The sequence below is a fragment of the Monodelphis domestica genome, chromosome 2, assembly GCF_027887165.1.
Source record: "Monodelphis domestica isolate mMonDom1 chromosome 2, mMonDom1.pri, whole genome shotgun sequence".
NCBI classification, from domain to species: Eukaryota; Metazoa; Chordata; class Mammalia; order Didelphimorphia; family Didelphidae; genus Monodelphis; species Monodelphis domestica.
The window spans coordinates 136,620,211-136,641,223 of NC_077228.1; the positions used below are offsets into that span (position 1 = coordinate 136,620,211).

The 21,013-nt window shown below is 39.8% G+C and overlaps 1 protein-coding gene across 3 annotated transcripts in view; it reads right to left on the bottom strand.

Annotated features, from left to right (window-relative positions):
* Positions 1 to 21,013, bottom strand: part of TMEM63A (transmembrane protein 63A) — a 46,778-nt gene that overhangs the window by 18,280 nt on the left and 7,485 nt on the right. For all 3 annotated transcript variants that reach the window (XM_007481494.3, XM_056816016.1, XM_056816017.1), the window contains exons 2-9: positions 19,322 to 19,550; positions 16,283 to 16,486; positions 14,112 to 14,191; positions 10,396 to 10,459; positions 9,143 to 9,180; positions 4,787 to 4,929; positions 4,051 to 4,102; positions 1,093 to 1,201 (exon numbers count right to left, since the gene is read on the bottom strand). In XM_007481494.3, coding sequence (XP_007481556.1) covers positions 1,093 to 1,201; positions 4,051 to 4,102; positions 4,787 to 4,929; positions 9,143 to 9,180; positions 10,396 to 10,459; positions 14,112 to 14,191; positions 16,283 to 16,477 — 681 coding nt within the window. In that variant the 5' untranslated portion in view covers positions 16,478 to 16,486; positions 19,322 to 19,550. The remainder of the gene's footprint in view (positions 1 to 1,092; positions 1,202 to 4,050; positions 4,103 to 4,786; positions 4,930 to 9,142; positions 9,181 to 10,395; positions 10,460 to 14,111; positions 14,192 to 16,282; positions 16,487 to 19,321; positions 19,551 to 21,013) is intronic.

A 21,013-nucleotide genomic window follows, 5' to 3' on the forward strand; every position in this document is an offset into this window, starting at 1 on the left:
CACACTGGTGGCCTTATTTGCAAGGTGGCTAGATTAAGAAACAGGAACACAAAAAAGTGAACTGTCTAAGCCACACAGTAATGCTGGGGCCAAGCTAGCCACAGAACATTTCATTCAGGGGAAGAGAGCAGCCCTTAACCATATGGGGCACACCTGGCCACCGGAAGCAGAAAGTAGCAAGATGGTGTACAATGTGTGGGGACCAACAAGATGGCAGATGTTGCTGGATCTTGAGAGATAACACTTCTCACTTGATGTTACTTGAAGAAAAGGTTGGGATGATGAGGAGGATATTTTTAAAGATCTGACTCAGGAAATAAGACCCAATGCCCAAGGACTATAATGATATAACTTTTAAAATCAACAAAGTTGAGATATGAGTGATGACTTTGGGGATCATGAAACCCATATTTGGGGAGCCACAAGACAGAATGTGGTATACACTGTAAGATAAGGTGGCTGAATCTTTTTTTTTTTAACTTCTACCTTCTGTTTCAGATACTAAGTACTGATTCTAAGACAGAAAAGCAGTAAGGGGAGGGCAATTGGGGTTTGGTGATTTGCCTAGGGTCACTCAACTAGGAAATGTTTGAGTTCAAATTTGAAGCTAGGTGCTTCTGACTCCAGTCCTAGGTCTCTATCCACAGTGCTACCTAGCCACTCCAGCATCAAGTTTTTTTTTTTTGCTAAATTGCTTTTCTTTGTCACAAAGAGGACAGTTCATTTTGGACTGGTGAGGGTTACTGTGTTTTTTTTTTCTTTTCCAAAATAAATGTCAAAAAGACAAAAGACATTAGTAAAATGTTTTATAATATGACTTGAGAATTGGGGGAAGGAAATATCAGAACTCTCATCAGAAAAGGACCAGTCAGGAAAAGGAAAAACAAAACACCTTTGTTGGTGGTCAGACCTCGAAAAAAAATTAATTTAAAAACTCAGAACAAATTCAGGAGCAAAAGTGCAATTTTGGGCTCCACCAAGGTCCTCTCTGACCTCAAGCAGACACCAGGATGGATGAGGAAGTTCCTACTGCACCTTCCCTCTTAGCGCCCTTCCCATTCCTGAGAGAAGGCTCTGTCTATGTCCACTGACCAGGTTTTCCTTTTTGTATTTGATGGATTGGGTGTGGTGTCTCATGAAGCCAATGGTCAGCAGGAGGTAGATGACAGCAAAGATGGTGTGCAGCCAGAGCAAGTTATTTCTGAGGGAGAGAAAGAAGTTCAGAATTGGATTTGGGGGGCACCAAGGAAAGCACCTAGGAATTTAACATGCACTTCTCTTTTTTCATTTTACTTTGTATATGAAAATGTTCACATCTCCTTCTCTCTCCCTTTTCTCTCTGGTATTTGAGAATGTTGGGTACATTAAAAATACATTTTTTTGAAAGAGGACAGAACTGGATACAAGAGAAAATGTATGACCATCTCACTACAGTCACACAATAGGTCTGATCTTGGCTGGCTTGGAACCCCAAGTTCTTACTCACCTCAGATTATCTTCAAGGTGATCTTCCTAAAGTGTGGTCTAACATGTCAAGTTCTATCCCTCCCACCATTACTCCTGTAGCTCCCTATTACCTTCAGGATCAAATATAAAATGCTGGTTTGGCCATTAAAGTCTGTTATAACCTGGCCCATAGCTACCTTTCTTATTACATTTTACTTATCTCATTACATGTTACACCCTTCTATACATGTTATGATCTAGCAATATCTTGTCCCTACTCACTTTTCCCCCTACTGTCCCCCTACCTGGAAGCTTCTTCCCTTTTACCTCCACCTCTCCAGGCTTCCTTCAAGCCTCAGCTCAAATCTTACCTCTTGGGTAACTGCCTTTTCCCAGTCTCTGCAGTTACTAGCCGCTTCCTCTCTTCAATTACCTCTTGTCTACTCTGTGTGTTTTGTATCTACATAGTTGTCTGCAGACTGTCTTTCCCTGTTAGATGGTGAGCTTCTTTTTTTTTGTCCTTTTTTTGTACTCCTAATGTTTATCACAATGCCTGGCACATCCTAAGCACTCGGTTAAAATGCCTATTTATTCACTGACTGACTCCTCAGCTTTGCAGCAGCTTCTGACTCTGTGTCCACTCCTTAGACAGGGGCTAGAAAAGCTCTTGCTCTATGGAAAGAAAAGGTATGGGAGGAAGGCAGAATAGAAATTTAAACAGAAATTTAAATAGATTAATTTAAATAGTTTAATTTAAATAATGTAAATAGAAATTTAAATTGATGGATCAAGAGCAATTATAGCCATAAAAGTGTCCAGAAAAAGATGGATAGTATCTACTCTCGGTTCTAAAGCAAAGATAGCAGATACCCTTATTCCTTGTTAAGTGTAAATTATTTGTATCTCCAGGTCATGAGCAGCTCCTCCTTTTATGGGCATCTCCTGCAAAACATGGGTTTTGTCCCTGGAAATCATGGCTCTGGCTCAGAATCACACTCACTTCCAGAGTGAGTTTGCAAATCTGCTGACACCTGATCATCTTCTCACCTCTATCAATAAATAAATATTTAGTAAATACCTCAGTGCCAAATAAAAACAACTCTGAGGCACCACCTCACACCTAGCTAATTGACCAATAGGGCAGCAAAAGAAAGTAACAAATGTGGCAAAGCTGGGATGTAAATGCACTGCTAATGGAGTTGTGAATTGAACCAACCATTCTGGATGGCAATTTGGAACTATGCCCAAAGGGTGCTAAAAGACCTTCTGCCCTTTGATCCAGCCAAAGCACTGCTGGGTTTATACTCCAAACAGAAAATAAGGAAAAAGACTTGTTACAAAAACATTTCTGGCCATGCTCTTTGTGGTGGCAAAAAAATTAGAAAATTGGGGAATGGCACAACAAATTGTGGTATCTGTTGGTAATGGAATACTATTGTGCTGAAAGGAATAATGAACTGGAGGAATTCCATGTGAACTAGAATGATCTCCAGGCATTGATGCAGAGTGAAAGGAGCAGAACCAGGAGAACATTGTACATAGAGACTGATACATTGTGGTACAATTGAATGTAATGGACTTCTCTATTAGCAGCAATGCAATGATCCAGGACAATTCTGGGGGACTTATGAGAAAAAAAAAACGCTATCCATGCCCAGAGAAAGAACTGTGGGAGCAGAAATGCAGGAGAAAAACATGATCAATCATGTAGTTCGATGGGGATATGATTAAGGTTTTGATGTTAAAGGATCGCTCTGCTGCAGATATGAATAACATGGAAATAGGTTTTGAACAATGATACATGTATAACCCTGTGGAATTGCTTCTCAGTTCTGGGAGGGGGAAAAGGAGAGGAGTGGGGGGAAATCATGAATCATATACCCATGGAAAAATATTCTAAATAAATAAATTTTTTAAATTAAATTAAATTAAAATACCTAAATGCCAGACACCTTCCCAGATGATGAAGACTTAAAACACAACAGTCTCTGCCCTCAAGAAATTTATATTCTAATAGAGGGGATAAGTACATTAAGTACATTCAAATATATATATATATACACATACACACACACACACTCACATAAACAACATACACTTAAAGTGAATAAATACAATTCAATACAATTTAATTAAATACAAGGAAGCTTGGAAGAGAGGACACTAACAATTGGTGGGGAGAATAGGAGAGTCTTCATAGAAAATGGTATTTGAATTAGGTCTTAAAGGAAAGGAGGAACTCTGAGATTCCTACTTGTTCCATTCACTCCCTTTTACAACTTCATTCAATCTCATACTTTCAACTACCATCTTGAACTTCCAGAGCCATATCTTCAGTCCTGAACTCGATTCTGAGCAGATTCCACTGCCTACAGGTTATTTACAACTGTATATCCAAGAAGTATTTCAAATAGCTTGTTCAAAACTAAATTTTGTCTCCCCTCCTAAATCTAATCCTTCTGCCATCTGAATTTATTATGGCCCATCCTGGCTCCCTAGTCTGACTTCCAATTAGATTCCTGAGAAGAAACAAACACACATCAGAGCAAGGATAACCAACCCAGACTCTGCCAGGTTCATACATTCCTCAACTCTGACACTTACCCAACCTGTAGATTTGCTATTGTTGTCCTCCCAAAACTATAAGGATCTTTGTCTGCAGAGAAAATATAAACACATTGTCCTGAAGAACATTGGGAGGGAAAGTCAGCTTGTATTTATAAAATTCTGAGTAAAGGATTGAAATAAAATGTTGTCTAGCTTAGATACCAGTGATTCTCATCTCTCAAGAAATTTGACTACTGAATCCATGGTTCACTTTGAAACACGATTTTGAATTTCCCCCTTTAATACACAGTATGTATGCATTTTTATAAGTAAAAATAAATTAAAATTTATTTCTAGATAAATTCATCACAACCCTTAAAATTCATCTAAGGGCATTATAAACCTAGGCATGGGAATTTCTGCTGTGGATGAAGATTAATTACAGTATTTGAAAATGAGATACTTTGAGGAATTCTTGGGGGAAAAAAAATCACAGAATGTAGAACTTGACTGAAGCAAATTAACATGAGCATGTTAACATGAGTAACATGAGCATATATAGTAACATGAATATGGAAATGAAAGACCTACATTCAAATTTTAGGTTTATTATGTAACATAGCTATGTGACCTTGGCTAAGTCCCTTGCACTCAGCTTTCTCAAGTGCAAATTCAGCCCTTACCCCTTAAGAGATCCATTTTGGATCCTGGCAATGTGCTCCCTTCCCCAAAAGGGTCCCTGCTCTAGCCTCTCCCTTTTCCCATCAAAGAAACAGGTAGAGAAACATCTTACCCAGTAAATCACCCGAGAGATTGACAGGCAGGATGATACACAGAGACAGGAAGCTGATCACCACTAGAAGGAAGATGATATGGCGTTGGAAGGACAGGTAGTGTATGGCGTCGTCTCCACACCATTCCTGGATCTGTTCATCTCTGGGGAGATGCAGACACACACACATGCTCAGTCTCAATTAAACATATTGGGCCAAAAATTCCTCCAGAACCCTAGTGCTACCCTGTCTTGTGTGGATAACATTTCATATAACCACCTAAGTGTGTAAAAGTGTGTGTATACATCCAAAAGATCTTTCTGCTCAATGAACCAATCAACAAACATTTATTGTTTAATTTCATTTATCTTTTTTAAAACTTTACCTTCAATCTGAGTATCAATTCTAAGACAGAAGAGAGAGGCAAGGGGGCTAGGCAACGGGGGTTAAATGAGTTCCCTGAGGTCACAAACCAAGGAAGTGTCTGAGACCAAACTTGAACCCAGGTCCTCCAGATTCCAGGTTTGGCACTTTATCCACTGTGTTACCTACTGCCCCATGAGCAAAGACTTATTTTTATTATTATTTTTGAACTCTTATCTTCCATCTTGGAATAATTACTATGTATTGGTTCCAAGGCAGAAGAGTGATAAGGACTAGTTTTAACTCAGGTCCTCCCAACTCTAGGCCTGGCAGTCTATCTCCTGTGCTACCTAATTGCTCACTCAACAAACATTTATTAAACATCTACTTTATGCCAGGGACTGAGCTAAGTACAATAAAGCACTTAACCCTAAGTGCTAGGAATATGAAGATAAAAATGAAACAGTCCCTGCCCTCAAGGAGCTTACATTTTATCAGAAAAGCAAAGAGGCTAAGAAGAAGGTTCTGGAAACTCCAATCTGTATCAAGTTGAGCAACTACATAGGGAGATGGCCAAATGCACAAAGAGAAGGTTTCTGAATGACAAATGGCATCCCTTACTACATTCCCCTCTCTCCATCTCTATTTACCATGATGGGAGTCATAAATGGGAGAGATGTGCCAGAGAAGCCCAGCTTTTATTCTAAAGGCTTTCCTTCCTGCCCTGGCTTCTCCTTCTTCTGACTTAACCTGACTCTCAGGGCCAAGAAGAGGGATGGTTGTACTCTGTTACTTCTCCTCAACTACTTGACATAATTTCCCTAAAATCCTGTGCCCCTTTTGAAGGCCAAGCAAAACCTCTGGTCTAATCACCTTTGAGCCCCCTTTCCTGACTTCAATTATTTTAGGATCTCACTCATGGCTTCCCTCTCTGCCCCATCTCCTGTTATCATCCTCAGGGACTTCAATATTCATTCTGCCAGCCCCATTAAGAGCTGGACCACACAATCCCTCAATCCTCTCCACCCCACTTCAGCTGCATACAAGATTATATCCATCACAGGCTTTACCATTCCTCAGAACTATGGCTCATCAAGTTCTCCAACTTCTGAAATTCTATTCTCTCACCACAGACTCCAATTCTCCCACCTCTCTCATTCACTCACATGAAAACCTATTTTTTGTCTTTATCATGGCCGCCATTGACTCATCTCTATCTCCCAACCTATCCTCCTCCCATGCTGTTTCCATCCCCACCTTGAGAATCTGACCCTTTCATATTTTACTAGCCACTATCCCAGAATGCCTTGCCCCAACCCTGTCATCCTTGTTTTGTCCATTTCATCCCTGAGCAATACCCTAAACATCTTATTTCTCTATCTGTGATTCTCAGGCTGTTTAGTGTCTCAGGAAAAGATCACAAAAATAGCTAATTTACTCCAAATGGATGGTCCAAAGCTGGGTTCTCACTAGTGTTCAATAATCTCATTTTACGCCCTAATTCTCCCCCAGAGCACTGGCCTTTCTTCCAGGGTAGATCTCAAAGCTGTCACTCTGGGAAGCAACCCCTAGAGATGGAAGCTGGCAGTTCTCTCTGCTGGTGCTGTCAGTACAGCTGCTATAGATCTAGAAAAAAAAGTTCTTATCACCAAAGTCCTCAGCGGCGTCAAACAGTCCAGCATTAGAAACTCGTATGATTTTTATCAGTGGAAATGATATGAATGCAATACCATCTGCTTTGCTGCTGCTCCCTAAGGGCCATGGGATCTTTCAATCTGATTTGAAGCTGAAACCTTCTATATCTGCTCTATCCCTCATCAGAACATGAGCTCCTCAAGAGCAAAGATTGTCTTTCCTTTCTATCTGTATCTCCTGTGGCTAGCACAGTGCTTTGCATATAGTAAGTACTTCAGAAATGTTTTTTCATTTATTCATTCAAGTAACCTTATTCAATCCCATACCTTCAATACTGAGACACATCCAAGTTTTTACCCCATTTTCACCTAAAGGTCATGGATGAGAGAAAACTTTCTGCCTCCCAAGGCAGCCCAACTCCACTTTGGGATAATTCTAATTGTCAAGAATTAAGGGCAGCTAGTGTAGTGGTGTAGTGGATAGAGTGCTGGGCCTAGAATCAGGAAGACTTATCTCTAGGAGTTCAAATCTGGCCTCAGACACTTATTAGCTATGTGATCATGATGGGCAAGTCACTCAGCCCTCTTTGCCTCCATTTCCTCATCATCATGAACTGGAGAAGGAAATGGCAAACCATGCCAGTATCTTTGCCAAGAAAACCCCAAATGGGGTCACAAAGAGTTGGATACAACTGACCAACAATTATTAAGTTTTTCCTAACACCAAACCTAAAGTCTGCCTCTTTGAAGCTTACACTCATCACCCCTCTTCTGATTCATACCACTGCTAGGTTTCCCTATACAGAAATCTAGTCATGTAACTTCTCTGATCAAAAATCTTTGGTGGCTCCATACCGCCTACCAAGTAAAATGCAAAGGCTTCTGTCAGGTTTTCAAAACCTCTGCAATCTCGTGACGCTTCATCTTCTAATACTAAGCTGGCCTCTTTTACCACCTTGCATATTCTTTTTGCCTTTGCTCATATGGCTTCCTTTGCCTGCAAAACCTTCTTTCTTCCTTTTGCTTGTTGAATTTCCATCTACCCCTTAAAGTTCAATATCCTCCTTTTAAGAGGTGCCCTCACAGGCATCCCTGGTCAGTCATCAACTTTCCCTCATCTTACACCTCACCAAACAACTTCTCCAATGCACTTGTGAACTATAGCTCTCTGGGTTATGCTCTTTTCCTAAACTGCTAAACCCTGGGAAGATAGAAATGTTCTCCTCTACACTTGTTTTCTTCCCCAAAGCCTAGCACATTAGGCATTTTAATGATTGTTTATTGAACTGAATTATACACTTTTATGTCTCCAGGTTCAGTCTGCTCATTTGTAAAGTGAGGCTATAGGACTAGATGACCCCTTGGGTCCTTTCTAGCTACACTGGTGAATAGAAATGAATATTACAATTCTGAAGAGTTGAATCAAGCAATGTTATGCACCAGGCTTCAAAAATGACTCTCCCTATCTAGAGGAACAATTCTTACTTCTAAACCAGAGTTCTTACTGTTATGCCTTGCACTCAGTAGGTGCTCTCTAATATTTTGTTGAATGAAGGTATAAGACTGGAAGTCAACAATTTCCTTCATCAATTTTAACTGATGTTCCTCTTGCCCCATAACTCCCATCATACTTTGCTATGAGTAAAAAGGGAAAAGCAGAAGAAAACCAAACCACTTGTAGCAATAATAAGACTTACTATTGTTGATTTATAACTAATAAAGAGCTCTTAATTTCTGTTTTTATCATTGGATCGTTTTCATGGACTTAGCTTAGAAATGAGGGGGAAACAAGTTTCTATTCCCATGTTTTGACAGAGTGACCTGGTCCAAGTGGTAAAAAGTCAGTGACATACCTAATCTTCTCTAGAGAAAAAGCAATACAGAGCTGTGGGCTCCAACAGGTGGTTGAATTTACATTTTGGGTAACTGAGTAAAAATGAAAAAAACAAAACAAAACCAAAAAAGGGACCCCATCCAAGTCCAACATTTCTTCTACCACAGCTGCCCTTCCAACTCTGGGAACAGTTTTTCCTGTCACTTCCCAATTTATACCCGATTGATCTCTCTTTGTGACTACCCTTATATTCTCAAGATGACCTACTGCAAAGCATAAAGTTCCTCTACCCTTCAGTAACTTATGGCTCTGTTTTTAATGGGTTCTCTTCATTTTGGGAACTTCTTTTTGACATCCCAGGCTCCTGGGATGAAATTTATGCCTCAGCCCCAAGAAAATGCTGATGATGCCATAAAAAGCAGACCACGCCCCTATAAAATGCTCATTCCATTCCCTAGTACAACTCAGCTCTTTGCTCCCTACCACCCAAATAAATGAGCTGCAACAAAGGTTCCAAGTGACTACTCCCTCCATCACATACTTACTGCATTCGGAAAACAGCAGTTAGCCATGAACAACACCCCTGTAAATAAAGAGGAGTTTGATTAGAGTCTAAACATCTGTTGTTTTGAGGAGACAGCTGTTTTCATAATCTTTGAAATCATACAACAATTTAATTTCCTATTATGCTGAAAGCAGTTTTTCTGTCCCCAATTTTGCAGGCTACCCTTTTGTCCCCTTCAAGATAGGCTCCATATGCTCCTTAAAAAAAAAAAATCACAGCCGTGCACCATGTGTGTAGAACACTGGAGAAAACATTTCTTTCAAGTCTCAATAATTTGGGGGGAAAAATCTTTTTAAAGCTCAAGAGAGCACAATCCAAGAACTTAAATCAACAGATGATGACATTGCAGGACAAATTTGGAGACATCAATGAAGAGCCTGTCAGTAGAACATTTGGAAAGCAACTGATGGAGCCTAGGCCAGAAGTGCAGGGGGTAGAAAAACAGCAATTTGGGGGCAAACATTTAGAATGAGACTTAAGGGGAGGAAGTTATAATTTGTTAGCAGACTTTAGAAACAATCACATTTTAAAGTTTCCTAGCTCAGAAATCAGCTAACAGGCAATCTACTACATGTGGAACTCTTTCTTTTCTTTCCTCTGCCATCTTATTCCCTCCTACCTCCAATTCCTTCCTTCTTGTCCTTCTGTCCTATTCTCTTACTCTTCTCCCTCTTACTTCTCCCCCTGCTTTTTAAAAATCCATTATCTTTGATCTTTTATTGATTCTAAGGCAGAAGACCTGTAAGGGGTAGGCAATTGGATCTTGAGAGAAGTCACAACCTCTGAACCTCATTTTCTTCCTTTATTAAATGAAAGGTTGGACTACATGGACTTTGAGATCCCTTCTGGCTCTAGATATATTAATAATTTTTGCTGTTATGACTGTTAGTAAAACAATTCACATTTATATAGCACTTCAACATTTACAAAACTCTGTCTTTGCAACAATCCTGCAAGTTAAGTGATAGAAATATTGTCATTTTATAGCTGAGGAGCCCAATTCTCAGAGAAGTTAAACAATTTGCCCAAGATCACACAGCTTGTGAGTACAGGAGTCAGGGGCTCAATCCAAGTCTCTGAATCCAGCTCTCTTTCCCCTAAACCTGCCTGCCCTCTTGTGGTATAGTTTAATGACGAGATAAGTACTAAAAGTATCCCTACTCCCAAATTTCTGTTGTGAACTCCCCCATCTAAAGCCACAGCCCACCCTGCTCTGCCCTTTAAAATACTAACCAGATCTGATTCGTAGTCGTGATGCCCCGAGGAAGAGGAAGACAGCCTCTGGTATCTGGACTCGCTGGGACACACAGAGAGAAAGGTAGGTAAGCCTGTGTAATCATGCCTGGGGCACACTGCCCACCATCATCCCATCTTTCCAGGCTGGGATTCCATTCCCCATCCTAAGTCCCCCCCCCATTCCTTTAGAGCAGAATCAACTACATTTGCTTCTTTTAACACCACTTGGAGAATTATTGACTCAGCTGAAAAGGAAACTCAAGTTTTCTATTTTTCCCCTATTGATACGTTCTAGCTACAGAAATTTAAAAGGCACTGTGAAATTGTCTCAGGTTACTCTATTTGCCTTTTATGAGCCTCTAATCAATAGAGGGAAATCAATGCAAACAATGCAAAACTTACCGGAGTCTACCATAATCGTTTCAGAAGATTTGAAAGACTGATAATTTCTGAGAACAAGAACTATGTGGCTCTAGGATGCTAGTAGATTGTCGGTACACAAAGAATGTGGTTTGAAAATGTCATTAACATCAGCAGAAGGTGGTCTTATGTATACAGGCCCTGGGTGTCATCTGTCTATATTTCCCAGGCCCAACTTTCTACAGAAATATTGTTAGGTGGAATATTTGACTATGGTGATACACTTGCCAATTCTGTATAGGTGCTAAATAAAACATTCAAAAAGATACTTTAATTATTACACAATACTTAAACCAAATCTTTTCTGTGTGCTCCACAGAAGCACCATGCAGACTGAATATGGGGTACTTGTGGCTTCTAGACATGGGGATTTCTGGATTTCTTACATATGTAAAAAAAAAAAATATATATATATACATATATTTTTTAAAAACCATACTTTCTGTCTTAGTAACAATTCTAAGGCAGAAGAATAAGGGTCAGGCAATTGGGGTTAAATGACTTCCCCAGGATTCTCACAGTCAGGAAGTGTCTGAGATCAGATTTGAACTTGGGTCCTCCTGATTCTGGGCCAGATGAACAGTGCCTGCTAACTGCTTCTTATTATGACAAATTTCCCACTTGTTTTCATCAAGCCTTAGTTGCACCTGTTACTCTGAATACATTAATATCACCATTATTTTATAGTCATACAGTTAGCAAAGAATTTCCTTGTGATCTTCTATTTATACAGTATTTTACAACAGTGGTGCCAAATTCAGACTGAAAAGGATCACAGGGGACTGCATTTACTGACTTAGAAAAATCACAAATTAACATTATCTGTGTTTCATGGTATTTTTATTTATTAAATGTTTCCCAACTACATTTTACTCTGGTTCAGGCTGTACTCTTGGAGTTCTGCAAGCACAAGCTGGCAGTTCTGCTTTACAGTTTACAAAGCATTATACTGTAGTCTGCTGTGGTACAGGAGTTCTTCCTCCTCCACAAAGGAGTCTATAGATAGATTTCAATAAAGTCTAAACTATATCACAATTTTTAAAAAATATTCTGAAACTCTATTGATTTAATTTATTTACTTTGTAATCATATGTATTTTATGCTATGCATTTAGAAACACTCTTCTTCTTGGGAATTCATAAATTTAACCAAAGGGGTCATAGACTTTACCGATGACACATAAAAAAAAAATTAAGAGTCCTGGTGTAGTGGCTAGAAGTGCTGGACCTAGAGGCAGGAAGATTTAATTCAAGGCCTGCCTCTGAAACTAAATGGGTGACCCTGGGCAAGTCATTTAATCAACTGTGTCTTGGGTAACTATAAATCTTGGGCTGTTTGGTGTATTAACTGCAGAGGGAATTCCCACATTCACTAAAATGTGGGCCTGGCACTTGCTGACAAAGTACTTCCCTGGAAACAAATCAGTGACAAGGAAACCAAAGATCAGAGAAGTTGTGATTTGTCCAAATTCATTCTGGTATTAAGTGTTAGAACTGGGCTTCCCATTCCATCTTTTGTCATCCAAATTCAAGTTCAGGACCCTCGCCTCACCACAAAACCTCTCAATATTTTTAATTGGGGCTTGGGTTTTCTCCCCCTCCCCTTTTTGGCCCCCAAAAGCAAACAGCCTCAGACTTCCTTCAATAAAACCTAAGCAAATTATATAATGGTTTTGTCCCCAGGCCCATCACCTGCAAAGTTTTCACAAAAGAATGCAGGGCAAAGAGAGCTCTGGAGTGACCAACAAGCCATGTTCCTCAAAGCTGGGCAGTTCACTGGCATCTCTCCACCCACAGAGGCCACATTTCTGCACCAACTTAGGCTAGTGGGAAGAGAGGGAGGACAGTGTAGTGAGCAATTCTCAGCTGAAGTTGCATGTGGGCTCCAAAGGAATTCAGAATCTACTCCTCAGTTTTCCCCACTGATAACCTACCACAGCAGAAGATGCAACACCCAGGTACGTATACATCTGGCCAGATCTGGAAGTTCCAGTTGTTCAGATCTATAACTTGCCATTACCTTTTCCCCTTTAATGTAAAACATACAAAGGGTCTCCAGAGCACAGCATATAATTAAAGGGGAGAGTTTGTCTTCAAATACAGCCATATTGTTTTTCAATAAACTCAAAAGTTGCCCAGGAAGCTGATTTATGCCCATTTGGCTTTTCCTGGGGTTGAAAGAAGACTACAATAGCTCAAATACTTATAGACGACCTTTTTGCCCTAATAAGGCCTTTCCTTTTTGGGAACTTATTAACTTCCAAAGAGCTACACTTGCAATAAGCAGAGTGAATAATGAAACACTTGTCTTTCCACATTTTCCTCAATGTTGAAACATACAGGGAGTTATAGCAACTTTATTTCCTTTTTTATTTTGTGCACTTTTTATTTCAATGCCCAGCCACAGTTCTTTCCTGGGACGGGCAGGGAGGGAGAGGGAGAGGAGGGGTGTTTCCAACAGAAAGAACAAAAGGTCCTTTAAATGGTGATATACTAATGGAGCAGGGATTATACTATAAGCCTACACTCACTTTCTGGACCAAGAGTCAATCACACCTCTTGAACCACCCTGAACATGTTTACCTAAATAAAAGCAAATTAAAATGAACACCCAAGGTCTCTATGAAGTTTCAAAAAAAAAAAAGAATAAATAAAAAATTGGCAGCTTGGAGGTAGAGTGAGAAAGGGAGTAGGATCAGCTTTGGTGACCATTTATGGGTTTGTTTGCATTATAACAACTCACTCTTATATTGGCTTTAAGGTTTGCAAAACATTTTACATAAATTATCTCATTTGAGTTTCATAATAACCCCACTGGGGTAAGAATGAGGATCTCTGAAGTGGTTCAGTGGATAGAAAGCCTGAGAGTCAGGAGGTCCTGAATTTAAATTTAAATTTAATATTTAGATTTTAATTTAAATCAAATTAAAATTAAATCAAAACTTCTAAGCTGTTTGTCTCTGAACAAGTCACTTAGCCCCATTGCCTAGCCTTCTTCTGCCCTGGAACCACAGTATTGATTCTAAGATGGAAGGTAAGGGTTAAAAAACAAAACAAAACTAGTATCTCTCTCTGGTCTAGCAAATAGGCCTGTTGGGAGATCTATCTCCTTCTCCACTGCAGGCTCCCTCTTTTGGTGTTTGCCCAGCTTGCCAACAACTGAGACCCTCCTCTCCCCCAAAACCACTCCCCCCTCAAAAAAAGTAAATGGCTCAATTTGTAGTGCCCAAGGGACAGTTCTGCTCCTATTACACAAAGGTAGATTTCATCCACTCACACAAATTTTGTTTTTACCTGTCTTTCTCTGACACCAGTGCGATGCGGCCATAGTCCCAAAATCTTCTTCGAATTATGGAAAACACAACTATTAAAAACTAGGAACAGGAAAGAAAAATGGTTAGGGGGAGACAAAGTTACATCATCAATTTTTCTTCTAATTAGAAATAGGTATTTCTTAGGGATGTGGAAAACATCGTCTTAAATCCACTAACTCTATAGCTCATCACCCTATGAACCTTTAACAGTGGCAATTCCCTCCCATGAACATGGAAAGCTGGTCATCTCTCAGTATTCTACTCATCTGGACCTTAGAAGGAAGATAGGCTCTCTTGTAATGCAGGCTTCAGTAGGAGTTATTTTTCCTGACCTCAGTTCTAACTGCGACACATCCAATGTCAACTAACATCAAAGCAAAAAGATTAAAAAGTGATCCTAGGCAGCAAAATCACATTTATGTAGCAGCCCCGGAGACCAAGCTCCTTTCAATGATACACTCTGGGTGGTGCAGTGGATAGAATGCAGAGCCTGGAGTCAGGAAGACCTTAGTTCAAATCTGGTCTCAGACACTAGCTGTGTGACACTGGGTAGGTCATTTAACCTTGTTTGCCTCAGTTTTCCTCATCTGTAAATGGCAAAGCACTCCAGCATCTTTACCAAGAAAACTCCAAATAGGTCACAAAGAACCAGACCCAACAAAAATGATTGAACAAGTATCTATATTAGAATGAACGAGACTGCTCATTTTCCCTTGACTGATCAATATTTTTTATTCTCTCATGTTTTGTTTTCCTAGAGAGAAGTAACAGGGCCTGGCCTGATTCCAGAAGGTCTGAGCTATCACTGGGGATTTTTGCAAATAGCCAAAGAGGACTTATTTCATTTCAAATCCATTCTCCACACAGCAGCCTGAATGATAGTTCTTAGGTCCAGGTCCTATCATGTCACTCCCCAGAACAATTCTATCCAGTGGTTCCTTATTACTTTTAGAAGCAAATATAAGTTCTTCTATTTGGCACCGAAAGCCCTTCACACCCTGGCTCCACCTTACTCTTAAAGGTTTATTATATATTGTTCTCCTTCATGTACTCTGTGGTTCAGAAAAACTGGCCTTTTTCGTGTTCCTCACATTTCATCTCCCAACTCTATGTTTTTGCACCATATTCCATCATCTGCTCATCACTGTCCTATAGGACTTCCTATTGGACCTCTACAAACTTCAGTTTTCTCTAACAAACTGATATTTCTTGCTGTCTCAAGCTCCCTCTGGGAGAAGCTCTTTCATCTTCTTGGAAATATATTCCTTCTATGTTCCTCCACATCAAGCTATACTTGGATTGATTTTGTCTATGCTTAAAGGTGTACATATTGTTTCCCCATTGAGAATGTAAATTCCTTAAGGGAACAGATGCTTTCAATTCTGTCTTTGTAGTATGGTACCTGACACATAATAGAAGCTTAATGCATGCTAACTGATGGACAAGTTGATCTTTTAAAAAAGTATTTTTTTCCTAGTTACATGTAAAAATAATTTGTAACATTCATTTTTTAACATTTTCTCCCTCCCTCCTTCTTCCCACTCATTGATAAAGCAAACAAAAATTTGATATAGGCTATACATATGTTTGACTGATTGATCTTAAAAGCACATGCTCATCGACTGAAGTTTACCATAAGTAAATGGCACGGCCCTGGAAAGACACAAGTAAGCAACTGTGCTCATAAAACATTTTTGTTGTGCTTATATGCTCTGATTTGAGAATTTCCCATGCCTACCACCTTACCAGGGCACTTTGATATTCCCACTACCCTTAGGAGTGTGTGTGTGTGTATAGGTAGATATACACGTGTGTGTGTGTGTGTGTGTGTGTGTGTGTGTGTGTGTGTGGTCTTCAGTGATAAATATCTATATGTCTTTCTCTGCATCTATATCTATGAATAAATTATCTTTAGAACTGTCTTCAGAATGGCCCCTTTCCTTAGATATTTTTCTCCTTCTAGGACACAATTCATTTCTGTTACCCCCAAACTAGCCTTCTTGAGGTCCCTGCTCCAGTCCATGCTCCCCTTTTCCAACACAGGACAGGTTCTCTCCTCTGCCCCCACAAACTCCTTAAAGGCAGGGACCTACATAGTTTGATCCTCCTAATGTTTCCTCCTCAAATCAAAGCCAAATGGGAGCATCTCACCAAAAAGCAGCTGACGTCTATGAGCAGGACAGTAGGAACTCCACCAAAGGTCACTCCCTGGAGTACGGTGCTGCTGTTGGCAGTGCTGTAGCAATACGAATCAATGGGCTTATCACCAACCCCCAGCCTCTCTCTGCTCCTGATCACTCCAGAGTGCCAGAGGGCCAGGGTCGACAGATTTGTTGTTCCCTTCATTCCTGGAGGCTGGGTGGGGAAAAAAAAATAAGAGGAAAAAGGGAAACAATGAGCAGCCGGATCAATGATAGCATAGACACTCCCTTGAAACCACACCACTGGTACCAGTATCTCTTATGCTGTGTAATGTACGGGATGGATGTTTCTTTATAAGGACTGGTGGCTAAGCAGAAAGTCAGCTGTTAAGAGATTCAGAATTCTTATGTGCCTGGCAGCATCTCTCAAGAATGGCCCCATTGTTTTAATATTTACAAACTGTCAGAAGGCTTGGAATAGCCAGGCTTACTCTAGGTCTCAATTATAAAACAGGTCCCCTTGAATACAGTCTGTCAAATGGAAATTAACGGAGTTGGGTAAGTCCAGACCAAAGGGAAACATGTAGAGGCAGCTGCTAATGTCTTAAAAGACTCCAGACCATGGGATCTAGAGCCTATTAACTTATTTCTAAAAATAACTGGATTTTAGCATAATTGATTTTTGTAATTCTATTATTTTATACATTTAAAATCTTTTTTCACCATATTGCTAAAGGGGGGGGGGCAATTAAACATTCATTAAGCACCTATTATGTGCTGGGCACTATGCTAAGTACCTTTCAAATATTATCTCATTTTATCTTTTATAACTACCCTGGGAAGTGAATGTTATTATAATCCCAGTTTTACAGATGAGGAAACTGAAGCAAACAGGGTCTAAGTTACTTGCTCAGGCTTACACAACTAGTAAGTGTCTGAGGTTGGGTTTGAATTCAAGTCTTCTTGACTCCAGGCTCAGTGTTCTATCTATAGCACCAACTAGCTGTCAAAGAGGGTCTGGGATGCAAAAAAGATTAAGGACTTCCCTAGATCACCAATATGAGAATTCTCTTTAACCCTAAGGCAAAAACTAAACAATGTTTTCAAGGGCAAAAGAAAAAAAAGGAGAAAAAAGGGAAAATATATCAAAAAGAAATTGAGTACCATAAAAATGGCATATTTTGTCTACAATGTGATATCGTAGCTACCAACGTGAAACAAGAGATTTCAGAAGGCCTATGATAAAAATAATCCTAGATCCATAGAATCCCAGAGCTAGAATTGGGCTTGATAACTTCTAACATGACCTTTAATATTGTCTAGTCCAACCTCTATCTCATAAAAAAGTTAAGTTGAAATGAAATGTAAGAAGATTTAAATATTAAGCCTTATACTTGGGTTAAAAAAATTGAACTTCCCAAGGACAAAATGGTGAGGATGTCTGGAAAAGTGCATTGGATTTTAGTGGACTTTGAGTCCAACAAGTGAGCAATATGGCAGTCAAAAAATCTAATGTAATCTTGGTCTGCATAAAGAGAGCCATAACATCTGAGGATAAAGAGGTAATGCCCCCACTGTGTTCTTCCCAGTTTAGAGTTCATTTGGAGAATTTTGTTCAATTCTGGGCACCAATTTAGGAATAACACTGATAAGCTGGGAAGAATCACTAAAAGAAATAGGATGGTGAAGGGACCTCAAGTTCATTTCACATTCAGATCCAATGAAGGAACTTGAAATATTAAAAAAAAAACAACTCAGGAAGATACAACATATGGTGATTCTCCAAATTAAAGAAGATGGGGTTCAGTACTGCAGAAAAGTTAAGAACTAGGCAGCCTACCTTTTTATTTTCCAGAATATTGAGTTTGAAGATCAAAATTTTATGGAATACACTATATAATGATGGTTTGCATTAAGGTTTACAAATCTGAGGTACAATCATGCTCTTTATACAGGTGTAAAAATTGTAGCTACACCTGTGGTACCAGAATTATTCTTCCTATATTGTTCTTAAGACACCTCCTCTCTCCTTTTGTCCCTGTCCTCAAATACCTGTTTAAACTTTAATTCCATAAATCTGGACCATCCAAACTGAGAACTTATCCAATTGTTCCGGGAACAAAGGTCATAAGAGGAGCTAAAACTGATGGAGTGCCTTAAGGTTTACTTAATATAAGTATAAATATATACATGTTTGCAGGGAAGCATAAGGTAAATATGAGACCAATTGAGGTAATGTGCATGAAGTCCTCTGCAAACACTAAAGTACTTATTACTGTTGTGATTATTTACATATCAAGAAGTAGCATGGCATAGTGGGGAGAAAGTCGGTCTCCAAGCCAAGAAGATCTGGGTTCAAATCCCATCTCTGACATGTATTGACTGGTAAGAACCCAGGACAATTTACTTAACCTCTCAGTATTTGAAGGCTCAAAGAAAATGCCAATTTGCACTGACAGAATTTCCTCATGAGAGAATTCCCTATGCCAATGAAATCACAGGTCCAGTCCTTATTCTAATCTCTTTTAGGTACTTGCAAGTATCATGATCCTCATTTTACAGATAAGGAAATTAAGGCTTAGAGATAGAAACTGACCTGCCCAAGGAGCAGTAAGTAATATAGCTTCTAACTCTATATCACCAGTTTTCTTGAAGCACAGACAGAACAAGGAAGAAATCACACTTATCAGTTTAAGTACTTAGCCCAAGGCTTTGCCTCAAACCTAGGTGCTCACACACTTACTGAATGATTTAATGAATGAGCTTAACAGAATAGTCAGGAAAAGCTCACACAAACAGAAAGAACATCAGCATATTTTCTAGACACACCCTCAACTTAAATTAGTTCTTTTCTCTCTTGTATAAGCAGCTTAGCAAGGAAAATGGTTGTGGTCCTGGAACTATACATGTGGATGGATGGTTTAGTGGACATTGAGTCTCCATCTCCTTTCACAACCTCCTGCAATGGTAGGTCCCAAACTGAATTCCCTCAAGGACTTCCAACACTGCAAGATTAATACCCATTCCTCCCCTTCATCCCTTCACTTACTGGGTGACTGGAATCAGGAAGTGATGTAGAGCCAGTGAGAATGCCTTCAGCCAGTGCCTTCTCGGAGGTCTGCCAAGGGAGCAGGAGAGATGCTCATTCCCTGGCGTTGGCTCACCACACCAGAGCCTCCTACACTGCTGAAAACTGGACTCAGCCAGGGTGACAACTCATTTCCTGCAGGTCTTGAAAAACCAGAGTCTTGGAGGTCATTCGGCCTTCATGGATTGCTCTAAGAAGAACAGGAAGGAATGTCCAAAAAAAAAAAAAAAAGCCAAATCAGATTCTTTGCTAATCTTTTCCCTGAAAGTTGCAGGAACATCTTTGAATTTAAGTCTTTGGCAGACTGGTTTTAGCTAAGAGCCCACCAGCATCAGTCCCTGAGCCCAGTACTTAACTCAACTACAAACAAAAAACTAGTTTGTTTTGCTTGGTGTCCCACAGTAATAGCCCTGTTCCTTTCTCTCTCTTCAAGTACTCCATCCCACCCTCCCAAGTGAGTTTCTCCCAGAGACTCCCTTTCTTCTTTGAGCAACTTTCCCTCTTTCCAAGGAAGAGATAGCATCACCAGGGAGGTGGTCCCTGAGGTCAACAGGGTTTCCCCAAAGCCCTTTCTCTCTCTGGGCTCTAGAGGGGGATAAAGAATCAGGAAGAGGCATGGCAGAATAAACCATAAACCAGGAAGAGAAGACCAAAGGGAGGAAAAGAAACTTGTGACTGAGAGTTGACCTTCATCAAAGAGCAAAGTTTTCAACTGGTTTTCAATTCTTCAATTAACAAAGACAACTGTGAGGGGAACCTCCAGGGATTTCCATTTTACTAGGGGGGGGGGGGCAGAGAATAGAATGTATTCATATGTATTTTATCACAGGATACATGTAAATAAATGCAAAATGATTGGGGGAAGGTAAAGAAAAGAAACTTAGGGGAGTCAGGTAAAGACTCCTAAAAGAGATAGCACTTGAGCTGGGCCTTGAAGGGAACTATGAGTTCCAAGGGCAAGTGGGGAGAGGGTATTCCTGGTATGGGAGACAGCCCATACAAAAGCGAAAAAGTAGGAGGTGGAAAGCTGTGTACAAGGAACATCAAACAGTACAGTTTGACTGGAGTAGAGTTTATGGGAGGGAATAGTGTGTCATCAATCTTGAAAGGGCTTTACATTTCAAATAGAAATTTGTATTTGATCCTGAAAGCAATGGGGAGCCACTCTCTGGAGCATCTTGTGGTTGTTTGAGGCAAAAGCAACACTGCCTAGGGTTGGTCACCTCACATGCCTCAGTTTTATGAGATAAGGGGTACCCACTACAGCTCCCTCTTCCCCCTTCTTCAATTTGCCTCCCATCTACCAGCCACAAGTATATTTCTTGAGTCATTTTCTCTGGCACTAAAAGCTTCTCCCAGATAAAGTCTATAGAGGATAATGTGGACAACTAAGGGACAATATGATTCTTTAGCTTTGGGATAAAGCAATGAGACTGTGAATTCTATCAAACATTTAAAGAACAACTAATCCCAATAACTATACAAATTATTTGACAAAATAAGCAAAGAAGGGTTTTTACCAAATTCTTTAGATAAACCAAATATGGTACTGATTCCAAAGCCAGACAGACCAAAAACAAAGAAAATGACAGACCAATCTCCTTAATGAATGTGGATGCAAAAATCTTAAATAAAATACTAGCAAAAAGACTC